At 36.2% G+C, this 18,586-nt stretch overlaps 1 protein-coding gene across 2 annotated transcripts in view; it reads right to left on the reverse strand.

The window, feature by feature from the left end:
* The window catches only part of scube3 (signal peptide, CUB domain and EGF like domain containing 3), a 112,738-nt gene that overhangs the window by 80,893 nt on the left and 13,259 nt on the right, over positions 1-18,586 (reverse strand). For both annotated transcript variants that reach the window (XM_023331801.1, XM_023331796.1), the window contains exon 2: positions 5,535-5,657. In XM_023331801.1, the coding sequence (XP_023187569.1) occupies positions 5,535-5,657 (123 nt within the window). The remainder of the gene's footprint in view (positions 1-5,534; positions 5,658-18,586) is intronic.

Here is an 18,586-nt window from a genome sequence, read left to right on the forward strand (position 1 = left end):
CAGTCTCATTAAACAGTCAAATGATTTCTGGTTGTATTTTACCATAGATATTTTTTTTAATGTTTGCAGTTTTAAGCGTGATGAGATTATGGAAATATGCAAAGAAAGCTGCACTGTAACAGGGAAACAGACTGACACGAAGCTCCAGCTAAGCCGTGATGTTTGCATCACTGAAACTGCAACTTGAAACAGTCAGCAAAAACTCACTTAAATACATAGATTATTCCAATGCATCATGGAAGCTTTGCTGTATTAGTGATGTTGGTTAAATACAAACAAATATTGCTACATAAAAGCAGTTGGAAAAATGAAAGAAAAATATTGCAAAGTTTTAAATATCACTGGCTGTTCAGCTGTGCTGTTCACACTTTACATCTCAAACACATATTTATTAGCAGGGATATTAATTAGTAAAAGTCTGTTACAGCTCCTTTAAAGAGCTGCAGTCTCAAAGAATCCGGGGACAAAATAATCTCTTGATTTACAAAGGATGGTTAAGTGTTTTTAAAGCTTAAGGACATAATGAAAGGTGTTTTGAAGCACTTTCCATTATAATTCTTTTAGGAACATTCAGACCCTTTGTCTTCATTTGTGCCATAAAGAGACAGAGCAAGGTTTGATGTTATTTCCCAAACTGGATTTTACGAAGCACGCTATGTTTTCTGTTTATAGCACACTACACATTTACTGGTACCCTTGGTCAAGATGTGCAACAGCTTTAAAAACAAATCTGTCTTTTATTTCAGTAGCATAATTTCATAAAAAAACATTAGCAGCCCAACCTCTAATTTACCGTAAGTGTAATCATTCACAGAGGAGAAAGGTCAATGTTAGTAAGTAATTGCATTTTACAAAATGATCAGTGCCACACTTATTTGCACCTCTAGTAATTCCCATAAAACTAATGTGACTGAGCATTTTTTATACTTTATTTTTTAAGTTGATCAGAGTGTAAAGGACATTTTGATTAGTAACATATGACTTCATCTTTCCTTGGGGTGTAACTATGACATGAACCAGGTATGTATTTAATTAAGCTACTGGCCAGTAGGCTGATTCAGGACACTTCATTTATCTTGCAAATATGCACAATGGTGGTAAGAAAGGTTAAAGAAAATATCCAAAACTTTGTGTGGGAGAACTGCAGCAAACAGTGGCTCCTTGGAGTCGGAGTCAACAAATCCTCATTAAAACCATTAGAACTATCAAAATGCCAACCAGGTGTTCAGACCTGAGACCTGAAAAACATACTTTCTGCTCTACCATCACAAATGAAAAGGTGTGGTGTTTGCTAAATGCTGTGGTGACTTTCAATAGAACAAAAGTTTTTGTTGGAGTGAGACTAAAACTAAGCTTTATTGTAACAATCCATCTACATTGGTCGACATGAATCCAAGATTCCAACGTCCAGAAGCATCTCGTGCTCAATATTAACTGTGGTGAAGAATCTGTGATGCTACGGGTAGAGGAACTTCTCAACACCCAATGAACCTCATTAGACTTCATGGCATTATGAACTCTGAAAAATCAGGTCATTAAAAGTAATGTTCTGGCCTCTGCCAAAAAGCTGTAAATAGTTTGTCAAACATGTCAGGAGGCTACTAATCTAAAACACAAAGCCAAATCAATTCAGAACTGCTCAAAACCAGAACTGGTAAAAACAAGTTTTAAATTTAAAAAAACCCAAAACAAATTAAACCAAGCAGAGTAGAGATTATAATTTGTTTCAATACAAATGTTTTACAGCCTGCAAATAGTTAAAATATATGAATTCTGAACCCTTAAAACAGTTGTAACTCCCTATTTTTGCAGTTCACACACCAAATATACTTTAATATTCATTAACAAGCACAGGGGAAACCATCTTAGAAATACCACAGAAGCTGACATCTACAGTCTTTTTAACTTATGCTATTGGGGATACAGCCAATCAGCGCCAAAGTAAAAAAAATAAAAAATTGTGGATTAATTGCTTTGCAAACGCCAGCCATGATTGTGTCAAGTAATATTGCACCTAGTTACTTCAGCATCCCAGGATGAATTTTCCTATGTTCTATGACAAAATCCACAAATAGGCAAGTGTTCTGCAATAAATTGAAGTTAAATTACACAGAAAAAACAGTATTATCCAAACAAGGTTGTCCATAGTATTAACAAGATTGGAGAAAAATTGGTAATTTTGTAAAAACACTTCAACACTTTGTGTTCTGGCCATCGACATGATCTGTTTCTGTATTAGTTTTGCCCGTTTTTCAGCATTGTGTATTTTTTTCCTTCTCTTTTTTTTTTTTACTTGTATTTGAGAAGGTTAAAAATGGCAACAAAAAACCCAAACATATATTAACATGAATAAATATATACTTAAAGGTCAAATTTTTTCTAAAATGTTCAAACTCAGATTATATTACTTTACTGACAGATAAATTTACACATTTACCTGCTGTGCAAAACAACATGTAAAATGTTAATGAATCACTTTAGTTAAGCTAAAGTAATGAGTAGACAATGGGTTGTCAGCACTTTGCTGATTTGCTATACCATTTTATTCAGAGATATTCATTTTGCATAGTGACAGTATTATTCCAGATGTAAAACTCCAGGAGTTCATACAAATTATCACTCAGCTGGGAAATGTCTAAACTCTGAACCCTCAACACAAGATGATTGATTTTAATGAGAACAAAAATACATTATCTTGCTCCAAAGTTTCAAGTTTCATACTATTAAAAGAATTCCATTTTTAAATGTTCAATGATTAAATTAAAATGTATTCCTTACAATTCTAAAAAGTATAAATTCCCCCATTTTGCTCTCATCTTCCCTAACGAGTACTTCAGAGGAGTAACAAGCTGAGGCAAAAAGCTGATTCACCTGCTACTGATGTAACTTGGACACCCGCCACCATTTTTCTGACTTTTATTGTTCAGCTTTTAAAGCCTCATTCTGACAGCCAAGGTTTTATGCTATATTTAATGCCCTAAAGTTTTGACCAAATTCATGCCAAGACATCCCCTTTTCACCCCCCTTGGAATTTTATTACAGGCAGCATTCTACAAGTATCAACAGCGTTTTTCTAAACACTGGACATTAAAAGTCTCTACCATTAAGCAGAGAACAAAGTCAGTGGCAAAATATGCAGCTAGTCATACAAAACATATTTTTGGCTAGGACACTAAAGAGACGGAGCTGTTAAAGTAAACAAAATGATTTCACAAGCATGTATGCAGTCAGAAAGGAATCTGGAATAAAATTAGTCTTTGCTTTATTTTTAATGATGACATTACAGACAAACTATGAATCACTGATGAAATGCAAATATGGGCAGTTGGATGAGATTGAGTGGTTGAAACTGGAAGAAATGGTACATTAAAGAAAAAAATGAGACGGAGAGATGGGAAGATAGGAGATTGTTATGACAGCCTAAGTGGAGTTATGATTAGTGTTGAGAGGCCTATATGGGAGCCCAAACAAGGTGGACTGAGAACATAAAATAACTCCATTTAACACAAGGTAGTCCACAGAAAACAGATCATTCCTGTTGTTAATCCCCTCTTAGAGGCCATTTCTCTGAGGGTTTAAATGAATTTGTTGGTTAAAGCTGTCAGATCATTGCAAGTGTTCCCATTTTACAATATCATGTTAAGATTACTTCACTTTTTTACAATATTATTGTCATTTTTGTCTGCTTAAAATGAGTAAAATTCAAATGTTATAAATAGGTAGCCTCCAAAGGCAGCATTCAGCCCTTTCTGTTCTACTAAACAAGATTTCCAGATTTTATTGGAGGAGTTATTTTCTAACATTTCAAGCTTGGTTAGTTTATGTTGTCCTGTTGGAAAGTAAAGTAGCACATTTTTGGGGTCCTGACCACACAGAAAATCCTTTAATAAATAATCTGTACTTTGCTGAGCATTCCTAAACCCTGGTCCATCTTTCTGTTGCCATCGGAGAAAGAAAACTTACAAACGTTATGATTCTATCATCACCGTGCTCTCATATGTGGAATTTCTTTACGCAGTCAATGAGTGACGGGTTGTGCAATGCCCCAGGTTTCTACACATATACTACCAACATACAGTGTTGTGTTCATCCGCCTTGAACTTTACCATAAACCACGGAGTATATCATTAGGACTTTATGTGCTAGACTAACACGGAGCAGTGTATAACTGTTTAATGGAAGAAACATAATACACACTTTTAATGCTTTTTCACAAATAAAAACCTTCAGAAGTCACCAAGTTAGAAAGTAGAGTCCAGCTGAGTGTTATTTAATATCAGTATAAATACATCTGTTCTGTATTTATGGTGAGATTAAGGCTCCATAGCCCATAACTTTGCCTCAGAGATTTGTTAGAGAACATTAAGGAAAGAACAGCATACAGCATTATGATGACCAAAGAACACACCAGACAAGTCAGGAATTATTATGTGGAAAAGTTTGAAGCAGGCTTAAATTACTAAACAATATTTCAATTTTTTTTTTTTTTTTTTGTATAATCACCAAAAACTTTGGTACAAACGTTGTCTCTAAATCCTAAAAAACATATCCCAAAATACTTGGAACTGTAATTGTGGTAAAGGTACTGGTGAAGTAGTTATGGAGGGGACCTGGATACAAACACATGCCGTACTTTTGAGATTCCCATGTATGACAAGAACTTAAAAGCTATTATTTTCCTTCCACATAAAAAGAAGAAACTGTGTGCATCTTCTTTATATTGTTGCATGGCTCACCTCAGCGGAACAATCAAAAATTGATGTGAGAGTTGATTCTGCTGTCAGCCAAAAAAGATTCTTTTATAAGTTGTACCAAGATTTAATGCAACACTTTGATATGTTTTAATTTGATGAATGTTGCTTTTAAATGTTGTTTCTCGCGTCCTTAAGAAGCTCAACTAACCTACACTTCAATGGAAACTGAAATTTTTTACAACAGACTCAATAAAACAAACTTTTATAACCTAAGGCGCAAGGCCATGAAAAGTACCCAGTCGAATACATGAAAGAATAATGCTGGTTTAAAACAAACAGTATTGTGAAATATGGTTTTTATAAAGGCAGTAATAAAATTGGTTGGATATAATGATCTGAGGGTTTTGAGCACATTAAAAGAGGCTACAAAAACAAACTTGTTTTAGGCTGAAAGTCCTGCTGCTGGCAGTGTGAATATCCCCGACAGCTTGGCAGGGCCTCCGACTGCCGTTTCAGCCACTATCTTAATTTTCTCCTCAAACATGTGTAGGAAATTTACTGCTTCATTTCATCTTGTCACAAAGGAGCACTCTGCACCTGGCTTCCACTTTCCTCTGGTTGTAGCTTTCTCGGCTGGTCCTCCTCCCTCGCTGGGAAAATTGCAAAGCTAATGAGTTATTTCAGCTGAGACAGAATCTCTTATCAAGCCTGTCACTGGCCTTAAAAGCGTATATAAAGCTGTACAGGGCAATGCATCGCAGTGTTCTCAACATTCCTCGCAGGCTTGCACAGAGGGTTGCAGTGGTTTAAATCTCAGACATCAGGCACCATGGGACTTACCTTCACAGTGTTTGCCATCACCTTTGTAGCCAGACTTGCAAATGCATTTATAAGACTTTGGGGTGTTCTGACAGATGGCGTCGATGCTGCAGTTGTCTAGAGCCTCTGCACATTCATCCACATCTAGGAAAGAGCAGGAAGAAAGGGCAGTAAATAAGCTGTTACAGATAACCACGGATGTGTGTTGGGTCCAGTAGACCTTTTTTTTCTTAAGCACTTGAAGATATAGCGCATCCTGGAAGATGGAGAATCAACAAAAACAACATTCAATAGACATAAATCTGTTGCGTGTGCTTTATCTCTGAATTGATTTCCCCGAATTTTAGTCAAACAAAATCCTGCTTTTGAAATGTAGATCTTAGAATCTAACGTTCTTGCCACTTGCGGTTGTCTTGGACAGTCTAAAAAAAAAAAAGTAAAAATGAAAGTATAAACCAGCCAGCTGCTTAGTTCTGAACCTTGGAGCTGCTGAAACAATATCAATTGGAATTGCAATGAAGATTAGGCTCCTGTACAAAAATGGTCTACCTCTCTCAAAAGGCACCATGTCAGTGAATGTTTCCAGCATGTCATCATGGTGTCATAAGCTAGATTAACCCTGTCTAATCAGTGTGACGGCAGCTCAAATAAGCAGAGGGGGAGGATTTTGGACAGTAATGTAGTTTCTTGTCTCAAATTGAAACTTCTTTTTCAATTCGATAACTTTTGGCTCTGGAGTAAAAGCGTCCATATGCAGAACTGAAAACCTCCTCAGTTAAAAATCTGTGAGAATATGATGGAAGCTGAATACTTATGTAGAATTGAAAACTGAGAAATAGTCAACTCTTTACATCCTCATATTATAGTTATGGGCTGTTGGAGATTCCCGTGGTTTTGTAACATTAAATAAAAACACTACAGCATCATTGTTTACTCAAAATATTAAAACAAATTTATATTGAATTGCTTTTATACAAAAGAAACTCAGAAATTATTGCTACTGTTCTTTTGTTTTCATTAAAAAGACTGAAAAAAAAATCCAATTTTGTTATACTGATATGTATAGAGTAGGACAAAGATAACAAGCTGATATTAGCTGGTTAGCAGCTTTAAAACTGATGCCTGGTCTTTATTTCTTAGTCAGAGTCAACAATGTTTCATGTCAGTTTGAAAAGATTCTTACAACACAAAAAGATTTGGACACCCCAAATAAGACAACTCTATAATTAAAACATCAAAGTATAATGGAAAATGGCTGGTACTACAAAACCAGCCGTTTTGTAGTACTTTATAACAAAATATTTATGCTTCTGAAAAGATTTATATAGCACCTCTAGAAGTAAATCAATTGTTTCTATTCGTGTAATTATTTTTCAGGAATTTCATAGAGCCAACACTAACCTACTGATCAGCTCATGCATTCCTATTGACTAATGGATAAAAATGAAAAATCATTTTTAAAACAATAATTGGCCAGCAGTCTGAAATACATTTCCTTCATTACAATCTTTCATCGAAGACGAATGTGCAGTCCATATCTACCCGGAAAGAAAGCACGAATAGATGATTTTGGCAAAATCTCAAAGTTGCTCTGGAGAAAAAGAAAATGTTATCAAAACCCTGCTAATTTCAAATGACAAAAGAAGCGAATATAAACAGACAAGAATGCAAATGGGTATAACCAGAAGCAAGATCAGGTTTGCCTTCACAGAGCTCCTAATCCCCCAGAATCTCAGTTAACTAGCCCAGGTGTTTGGGATTACCCTCCTGCACACAGGGGAAGAATGGCCTAATCAGGTTTACATAGCTCTCAAAATTCACTCTTATCACAAACCCTTTGCAGGAGTTTCCTGAGCCCAATGGGAAATGACCTACAACCTAAACCTCTGGGCTTAGCATATCAGCTACATAGGGCTACACATAAAGTCTGCAGGCGGCAAAGGGAAATGACAAAAACGCAGCAGAATATCAAGACTTTTTGGAGCTCATGTCAGTCTTTTGATACATCATCACTGACCGCCAATGTCAAAGATTTATATATTCAATTTAATATTGAACTCTGACAAACAGCACAACGTCTAACTCCAAGAAAATTTTGTACGCATCAGCCAATAAATGCAATATGGTTTATCAAATGTATTTTAAATTCTTTACCATGACTTTTTGACCACATTCATTTAAACGACAGCGCACCAAACAGACTGCTTTGGAGAGCTACCAGAGGTGACTAAACATGGTATTTTTATGAGTACAGGATGTTCCTGCTAAAGGGTGTAACTGTACATGTATTCATAGCCAAGGTTTTCACTATGGACCTTTTGGTTCGGCATGAATGTGCACCAAAATGATGCTGGGCTTTTTTTAAACCTACAAATGCTTCAAATTTGTAAACTATGTTCAGACATAACTACAAAAGGAAGAGGTAAAATCACAAAGGAGCAAAAAAAAAAAATTGCAGACAGACCAGAGTCTGAGGAGCCCACAAAATTGTGATCTCATCTAATCGAGTGTTTGCAATTAGTAACGAGTCTTTTATATTGATGCGGACAAATTTTGAACAACTCTTGTTTGATTGTTTTCATTCAGCCACATTGGAGGGATCTAGAGCATGAACATCCTCTTTAGGGTCATGCCACAACTCCTCAATTAGATTTAAGTCTTTACTAGGCCTTTCGAAAGCCTTTTGTTTCTTGAACTAGCGGTGGCTTTGATTAAATATTTGGTATAAATGATTTGCTCTATATTAAATGGCAACAGCAACATGGTATAAAGCAGTGATCCCTAAACCTGGATCTCCAGGGCCCAGTATGCTCTGCTAGAGGCTTTGGCTTCATTTTCCAATGTAATCCGGAGAGAGGTATCAGCTTCTTTTTCGTCTTGTTTTTCACTTGTTAACCTTAGAACATTTCATTTAACAATCACAAGAGGAAAATTCCTGTTTTCCAAACTGTGGAAATTACATTTTATAAAAAAATAAAAACAGGTACTAAAAAAAAATAAATAAAAATACTTTTCAGCTGCATGTGCAAATAAACAAATTAAGAGACTTCATGGCTTTAGCATAAATGGCCCTTTCTGTATTTCCATCAGAAGCTTTATAGATCTGCCTTTTACAACATTAATCTAGGGAAAGTTTTTTTTATGGCCATGTTAAAAGTTTTCATTGCAATACAGTGAGGGAGCCACAGGGAGAAATTAGGGAGAAAAACCATGTGTAGTTTCCTAATAAGATCTTAGACTGAACTGAGATGCAGAAGTTGGTGTTACCTAATAACCCTAAATTAAATTAAACTACAACAGGTGCAGAATTAAATCTAATATTTTATAAATAAATAGAGTATAACCATATCTAAAAGCTTTTTTTTCAACCAATTTGGTTCAGTTATGTATAACTGTTAGAGTGCATCTTTCAACATTTCTCAGAACACAGTATTCTCTGCAAAGTTAATACCATGTCTCTATCTGAGTCAACCTCAAGACAAAAAACATTTTATCATTCTAACCTTGGAAAAGGGTTTGTACTCACAGAACACACAGAAATTAAACATTTGTTTTCTTTTGTCTCTACAATGAAATCCAACCTGACACCGTACACTGGTGGATCTTAAGTGTTTTCCAATAATGATTTATCAACCTTCGTGAGTTTATGGTGTATTTTAGTATGCAGCACCGTTTCTGAGTAGGTGGCACATATTTTACAATTTTCTACAGTTTGTTGCAGGACTTTTGTCAAGCTTACATTGATTATTATGGAAGAGGGATATTAGCCCTTTAGCTTGGCTCTTCTATCCTGTCTCATGTCGTCTACACTATGAGCAGGGGCACAAGGGGTGAAGAAGTATGCTTTTTAATAGAAGAGGTATTAATCACAGCAACATATCTGTCTTACTGTCAGGGCTCTTGGTGCAAAGCTCTGTGGTGAGATTCATTGTTGCAGAAACTGAAAGAATTCGTCTTTTCATTGTGTTATTAATGTTCCCCCCTGGAGAACTTGTTCACTTTATCTTTCTGGTCTGCAAGGACCACTCACATGTTCAAATGCATTCAAAATCTGAATTTGGCATAAACATTTTGCGGAAGATGGATGAAGGATTCACCTGGAGAGCAGTCTCATTTTTCAGAATGAATACTGCAATGATCACATAAACATCACAAACTGACAAATACACACTGTTGTGTATTCAGGACATCCTTCTCTTTCTCTGTTTAAAATTCTAATCGTGTTTGATGCTTTTATTGCCTGTTGGCTGCAAAATAACAGCTCTGCGCTTTAGCTTATAAGAGTTTGGGATGTTATATAACTTCTATGTTGATGCTTGGCTTCACAGAAATCGGAGATAGCAGACTGCAGTCTGTAGCCCATGTAGGGCATTAAATAATACAGCTTCTGTGTTTGCCAACACCACCTGAGCTAGTAAAATCATGCAGCTAACCTTTAATTTATGATTCCTCAGTTCCTTAGAGTTGAAGTGTCTATTTCCAGCACTCAAGAAATAAGACATGGAGTCAACACTAAAACTTATTCGTTCATAACACAAACAATGCAGCCGGATACAAGACATGCATCCATGCACACTAACCACTAAGATTAATTCACAGTAACAAATTAAGCAAGCATGTATTTTGTTTCAGACTGTGGAAGAAAACAGAACTGAAAACACACTCCCACTGAGAAGGAAGGAAAACTCAGCATAGAGATATGAACTTTAGACAGTTTAGTTATGCGGCTACACTGCTAACCACTATTTCACAGTGCAACCATGCTGTAAATCCCTGTTACTAAAACTGCAGGAGCTTAAAACTAAATATACGGTGCTGTAAAAAGATATTTGCCAGCTCGCAGGTTTTTTTCTGCTTTTGCTTTTTTTCTCCTTACACTTGCATGTTTTAGATCATCAAATTAGTTTTAATATCATACTACATCAACTTTATTCATTTTTTATGCACTTCAAAAGAACCACAGCGGAAACTAAGTGCTGCACATAACTGCATACTAAAAGCACATATTAAAAAGAAAAACATATATGACAAATATAGTATGACTGACAAAAATTAAGTACAATCAAACAAAACAAAACACGAAAGAACAAATAAGGCCAAACTGTTACTGTTGTTGGAAGCTGAATAATAAAAATAGGTATTTAGACAAGTTTTAAAAGCAAGCTGGGAAGAAACCTCTCTAACATGCAGAGACAGGTTACTAGACAGTTGAGGGGCAACAACAGAAAAGGCGCTGACCCCTCTGAGATTTCACCTGGACCTCAAAACCTACAAAAGTTGCTGGTTGGCTGACCTGAGGGGTTGAGAAGAAGCTCAGAGGTACAGCAGGACAAAATCATTAAAACATTTAAAAACAAAAGTAAGAAGAGAGGTAATTTGAATATCAGATCAAATAACCAGAGAATACAAAACAATGCAGGTTTCAAGTGATAAGAAAATATCTATCCAAAACATCCTGGTCAAATGAGAACAATCTTTTTTCCCTAGACCTAAACTGGTTGGGCCACAACAAACTACACAAGCATGATTGACAGTGCTAAAACTGTCCTCCTAGTTCTGATTGGTTGTTTCTAGTTAGCACTGGGACAAGGCAGAGAAGCGCCTTCTTTTTTTTTACACTGATTATCTGTCTAATATCATCCTGACATGATAGAGTAACAGTTTTAACAAATATGTAAAAAAAAACACATCTCTTATAAAGATTTAATGTAAGAACATGTCACATGCTAGTCCTTTTTCTGTTTTTCTAATTTTTATTCTGAAAATGTGTGTGATATAGTAATATTTTAAATTGCATAATATACATATATAGTAATATATATGTATATTGCATAATATACACTGTTTGGCATTTAAGAAAAGTTGCAATTTACACATAATTTCCAATAAATTGTTATTCTGTTCAACACAAGTCTAGTAAAACAGTAAGTACCAGAAGCCAATAGCTAATGAAAAATCCGTAATCCTCATGTGAAGAAAATGGCACTGGAAATGAACAGAGATTCTCCTTTCACTTTTGCAAGAGTGCCAACATTACAAACATGTCATAGACTAACACAGACAAACTAGTCAGTACATTACTCCAAGGCTGTACTATTGCAATTTTTACTATCAAGAGGCCCCAAAAATTTAGCCAAAAGCCTTCATCTTATTCAAATTCTTCCAGCAAGAGGTCTGACGAGAACTGAAAGCAGAGATCATGTTTCCTCTTATAGCTCAATTTCGTTTGCTCTCTGTTAAATGCAGCATGCCATTTAAAAATCTACTTCTTGTGTAAAAATCTCATAATAATCAAGCAGATTTTCTAAAAGTGTAGTCTCCTGTGGAATCAGATCCCAGGTTCAGCCTGTGAGGCAGAATCCCTATCTACTTTTAAGACTGCACCTAAAACTTTTTTTTTTTTGGACAAAACTTATAGTTGTAGTGGCTTAGGTTATCTTGAGCTAAGGGCTGGAGGGCATACTACCATTTTTCTCACTTGGCTATTTTGTCCAACATAGAAATATGCATTAACTGCAGTTAACATAGACTGGAAACACTGGAAACTAACAAGGACAAATAGAAATGTTTAGATTTTTTCAAGATATGAAAAACAACATAAATGGACAGAGGACTTCTAATACTTTCAACAGCTAAGATCTTTGATAAATCTTCAATATGAAGCTCCACATCTGAAGTACTCCATCTATCTCTTTAGTACCACTGATGCCAAATGTAATGTTACATCTTCTGCCTCGTGTTTATCTTTAAATGAAGTACACATGTTGGGTGGTTTGCTAGGATAATTCAGTCTTTTGCATCAACATCTACAGCGTCCACATGGAGCAATAAGGCTGTTTTCCTAGGTTTGCTAATGTTGAAGCTTTTCTTCACCAGTCGTTTAGCAACTACCAGAGCTGAACATTTTACTAAGTTATTTGACACTCTACAAGGAGAAGTACTGAGTTTAACATTTGATTTTTCAACTATGGGGTTATTTTTTGTATCTTAATTAGATGTAAGAATAAACAACTGACTGGTCAAACCAATTGAAATTGTTTGAAGTTCCCAGATTAGTGATAAAACACCTTTGTTAAATGTTAAATGGGTCTCACACTCTCCCGCTGTCTTTGATTTCAGCCAAGGAAAATCAAATAAATACAACTGAAGAAAGGCTGGCCCCATAAACTTGAATAATCCACGTCTGTCAGAGCACTGTTTAAAAATCAAGCCATGAAGGCGACTGGGAGCCTTCCAGCAGACACATGGACAACAAAAGCTACATGTGTTGGTATTGCTGGAAAGCCAAAGAGGCTTTGCCATGGAAATAAACATGTCAGAACCAATACAGCTTTTTGCTCCAGTCCAGGAGACGATCCTCTGAGTACAGTGTGTTCAGTAATGCTGTTTGGTAATTGACTCATGCTCTGAGATGAAAAGATTGTGTTTTTCATTGAGAGTTTAATTCTTTTGTGTTGAGGAATCACAGTTGTTGGAAACAAGTTGAAGCGGCTGAGAATGAAGTCGGCGCTTTGAGACAAGGATGGATAAACAACGTCAAAACAACTAAAGTAGAAAGACATGTTGGGCAATGGCTCAGATGTTTAAACAGTTTCCTCCAGGGATAGTGTCATTTTGAATATTGCTGCTCTTGAAGTACTCCTCTGGTTCAGGCACTTAAGCATATTAAATCCACAAATGGTGCGAGTCTTTGTTTAAACCCACTGACATCCTTGGAATATTGAATTTAATGATTTTGTTGGATGAGAGGAAGTCGTAGAATAATGAAAAACATTTTGCCTGGAAGTGATTCACACATGATGTTCTTCTTGCTCAATAATTTTTTAAAATTTGCTGTTAGACTTGTACTAAATCCCTGGACGTACATCTTTTTCCTCAGCAAAGAAGACTGATGACAGTAGGTTAGGGCATTTTTACACAGCCATGACAAATTAGGACATTTGGGTGTTTTTTCAAATATATTTTTGGACATGGATATTTGATATCCTTCTCAACAATGCTGATTAATAACATTCATTCAGGAAATATCATTAAATAATAAAATTTAAAAGGATCTTTTATTTTTTTTTAATGTAACAAAAAAAAACTATATCTGGTGAAAAATAATTTAGATCACCTCTACATCTGTTCCTACTTTCGATGGATGACATCAGGTGTGTAAGATGAGAAGTTTGTTTCACATTCAGTGGTGCGTTCACACCAATTTCGTGTGTCAGGCGCATCTGGTTAACATTCAAAGTCCATTTGTGGTCCATCGTGGCGTGTTTCGTGCATCCAATTTTAAGATGCACGAAACACGCTTAAGATGCTTAAGATTTTAAGCGTTTGGAATGTTTTGAGCGTTTGACGTGTCCGACAAATCGCCCGGCAACGCCTAGAGTAATTTTGACACGTCTGGCGCACCTCCACATAGATTTTGAATGTAAACCAGATATGCCCAACGCGCAAAATGCTAGGTGTGGAGCAAAATGTCAAGCATCTGCATTCAAACTGCACACGCGTCAAACTTGAAGCATCAGATGCGTTTTTGACACGCATAACTCATTTGGTGTGAACGCAACCAAAGACTTTAGATTGTCTGCTCTTAACAGTTTACATTAGAGTGAGAACCACGGTGACATCCCAAGAGTTGTTTGAGACCGTCAGAAAGAAAACGTTAGCAGCTTTAACTAGATAAGTAATTTAAGAACCGTTCACGCAGCCATTTCACAGAATAGAAAGCAATACACAAGTGAGGACATTAAAAACAACCACTAACATGCTCAGCTCTGATCGTCCAAGCAAATTCACACAAAACTGTTGATGTGAAAGTAAACTCCTGTCCAATCATAAATCAATGGCGAACATTTAATATTCCTCAGAGGTGAGTAAGAATCTTTGCTCTCTAACAACAACAAGTTCGCCAGAAAGAATGAAGACAAAGACCAGAACTTCTAGAATAATCGTTTTTGGACAGAGTCTAAGATGTGATTTTGTATGTTTCGCATAAACCAAGTACAACATATCTTTATTTATTAAAACAAAGTTAATTTATTATGTTTATCTGGAATCATGCTACTTTCTTTTACAGAGACAAATAAACAAGAAAGACATCAATGTGAATATTTCTTTTGAACAAAGTAAATACTAAAGTAGGGCATCATTATTTTGCCCCCAACTGTAGATGAATCAAACAAATTAAATTGAAAAAAAAGTTGGTGAGAGCATTTCAGTGTAAACTTATTCTGCTTCTTTCAAAAGCAGGCCTCACATTAGAGTCAGAGGTGCCTAAGAGGGCTGCTGGCTGTGGAGGTGAGACCTTGTCAGAGGTGTGTTTCCTCCCTGATTTATGGGAAGGCCCCAGGATAAGCAGCGCATTTAACTGGGCCGGCTGAAGAGTGTGTGACCAGAAACGAGACTGGAGAAGCTGGAGCACAAGTGTGAGTGTGTGGGAGAATTGCAGGCCCAAAGGTGTGCAGTTCATATGCAGGGTAATGTTTACTTGGAGTTTTGAGACCCTCACTGTTTGCTTTGCCCCAAACCTGCTCCCCTTTTGACCCATCAACCGTGCTCCAGAGACAGAAATAGACTGATTGGAGATCCGAATATTGTAGCAGAATGTACGGTGCCTGCAAGGAGTTTCTAAATATTAGTCTATAGCACCAGAATGACTGATGCTCTTTACGGGAGCAATAAAAATTGTTAGAATAACAGATATATGTGTAGGAAAAGCAAAGTACAACTCCCTTTTTTTCCACAAGGTCCATTTCAGATTCCTTTTCATCAGCTCTTTGTGGTAGAAGAGGAAGGCTACTGAGTTCAAGACCTTAAAAGACTGTTCCTGTGATCACAGTGTTTGTCAAACTGAGTATAATTACAGAGAAAAGTATTGTAATTATCTATCTTTAAACCACACTTACACTACAGTTCAGATTGCGGTTGAGCAAGACGGAGTTAAGGTCTAAATAATACTTTAGGAACTGAGCAGAAACTCTGTATGGAAACAAAGAGTGAGGGTCTTCAGCAACAATCGGATTTCAATGCCAGACATTCAAGCCAGACATCATATCTGGAAATAAGCATTTTCTAAAATGGCAGACATCAGAAAAATCTGTGCATGTAAAAATATTGTCAAGTGAATCTTAAAATGTTCTGAATACTTAAATTTTCAATGTTTCACTGCTAACTTAGTGGCTGTATTTGGCAAGTACTCGGAGCTATCTAGCATTCTTTTTCTATTTTGCTATTAACTCTTCTCAATGAACAATAGTTGCTTTTGTGGGTCCTTCGTCTGTCACAAAGCATTCACAGGTGGTTCAGTCCTCATCTAGCAGTCCTTCACAACTACAAGAGATGTTTTCCTCTTCAAGTCCAGAAAGTAAATGAATTGAACATGCTCAAAGCTTTGGCTGAAATCTGGTTACTGAACACTTATATGTGGACATAAAGATGAAAAACAAACAAATCAGATTCAAGATCTAAACTAAATATGTTTTAAAATTATAATACTAGATATTCTATGCAATGTCTGTTGTTTCTAATAGTGTGAATGACAATAAAAATAATTTCTTATGTTTATTGACAAGAATTTTTAAGAGTGCTTGAAGGGAGTTTTCACCTCATCACCTACATTTCTGATACAAAGCCGTCTGAATCTTTTTGTTGAAACGTGGATCTGAGAGGACCCTTTAAAGCACACCGGGGCATTTTTAGGTCAATCAGGGCAGCACACTGGCCACCCTCCAAACCACAAAGAAAAAAAAAAGATTTAGATGAAATGCAGACGTCAACATGAGACAAGATTTAGCATCTCACCAGAGCTACTGCCCATTTTTCCCTCTGAGCTAATGAAGGGACACACTGTTGGCTGTCCAGGTAGCCTCTAAAAGGTTTTGAATAAAAATATCCACCGCTTCCATTTGGGATATTTACACTCATCCTTCACACACTCTAAAACGTTTAGGAGTCATAACCACTGACTGATCCTAGGCTTTCAAATACTGTGATCACAACTTCAGAGGCCCATGTCCCTCCTTGCTTGGACCACTGAGCCTCAGAATAATCCAATGAAAACAGAGGCGTAGATAGGAACATGCAAGATGAGATTCAGACAAGTTAGCGAGGTAAAATACATTATGAATGCATTAATTTCTGCCATTATATGCAAGGCATTTAAGTATAAGTAGTAAGCAGGCTTTTAGGGGCTTATTTCTTGCTTGGATCCACTCATTAGTGCTAATGTCTGCAACAAAATAACTGTTTTGTTAAGGTGCACACAACACATTTTGCATGCAGACCATGCAGCAAAAAAGTTTTACAGTCAAGCAAAGACCTGAATAGTGCCAACTGAGGTTGTACAAAATACAGAGGCGTACTGTAGGAAATTCTGTTTCATACGAAAAAAACCACAAATTAACATAAAAGGTCACAGTTTGACGTTTTTAGAAGCAACACAAAATTTTAGGAATTAATATTATAAAATTAAGTCTTGACTCAAATGTCTAGTAATTTGAGAAAATAGTGTCAAATTTCAACTTACGTAAATTATTGTCTTATTTGTCCATTTTATTAATGTAATTATAGGGAATAAAAAGTCTTTATTTCTCCAAAAGAGAATAAAAGTGACAAGGAGAAAAAAGTGAAGTTTTTTTGCTGATTTAGTTTAATTTTCTATCATACAATAAAGTTAAATTATCTGGAATAAATCTGATATTAGATTTGAAGAATAAAATCAAAAAGTTAAGAAAAAGATCAAATGTTGGGAAAAAATTTAAATGCAATGTCATACTGTTAGCAGCAGGTTTGATAGGTGGAGAGTGTGGGTCCATAGTTTGTTCATATGCGAAAAGTATTTTATTGTTATTAAATCCTATTCTAAAATAGGATTAAAAGCCAAAAGTTAATCAAAAGATATCCTCTACTGATTCCACTGACTCAGATTTTTCCCCCCATGATATATGCACAAGAAATGATAAAGAAGCCAGTCTAACAAGCCACTGTTGAAAATGGAAAAGACAAGAGAAATTGTGTGGTATTCATTAGAAGTCAGGAAATGGCTAAAATGATCCACATGTGAACCAGGTCTCTGTGTAAAAAGTTTAAGTGTGAAGAGTTTGCTAAACACCACTAAAACTAACTGGAACCATTTGGTCTTGTCAGAGGAGACTAATATTCAGCTTTTAGTCTTGGTCTGCTTCTTTTCGAAATGCCAGAAAACTTTGATAAAGTTCAGGATACTTGAACTTTGAATAACCAGGACAGTTTAAATTCAAATCTGCTGAACTCAGCCGGCAAACTAAAAATTTGTCCTCCTGTAGAGGGTGCTGTATATGCTAAACCTGTATTATTGTGTCAATTATGGGAGGCAGTTCACACCAGCAAACACTGAATCTTTGTGCCAGCTTCTTCAATCTGTCAGCACTTCCATAAACATTTCATAGTCCTCTCAGTGAAACAGAAAGGACGAAAGCCTGGAAACATCAGAATAAAAAGCGTGTCATTTACTGAGGGTTTCTCTAGGTACCTCAAGTTCTGACTGAACAGTGGCCATTCTGTGATTTTGATGGTCCAGGCATCTGGTTCCTTTCCTTTACCATGTGTGGCTTTAATAGACTATGAGTCACAAACCTCCAGACCACCTCCTGAAGGAAAACACTTATTACAGTAATTAAGTGAATCGTAGAGTAATAATAAGTTCAATACACAGAAGCTAACATGATGGTGTCGTTATCAGAAGTCGTGTCTTTAGATGAACATTACTACTAAAAATCTTTTACGAGGAGCTGAAGGGACAAAATATAATTTGTTACTTGCAAGAGATTTTTCTTTCCTCTTAGCATTTCTCCTCAACTGTTAGTGATTTCTTGCAGCCTCATGAAGCATATTTTATGCGCAGGAAGGGTGGCACTTAGTCCAGCTGTGTAACATATATAAATCCAAGCAGAGCTAACTGACATGACACTTTCCACTTTGCACACAGCAATTACATTCATTGGTGGCTGCTTTGGCCAGATACAGTACCAACTATAAAGACAGCAAAGTAGCAATTACAGCACGGGTGTGATATTTTTAGTTGTTTCCTGTCAAACGGACGT

This window comes from Xiphophorus maculatus, chromosome 1 (assembly GCF_002775205.1).
Source record: "Xiphophorus maculatus strain JP 163 A chromosome 1, X_maculatus-5.0-male, whole genome shotgun sequence".
Lineage (NCBI taxonomy): Eukaryota > Metazoa > Chordata > Actinopteri > Cyprinodontiformes > Poeciliidae > Xiphophorus > Xiphophorus maculatus.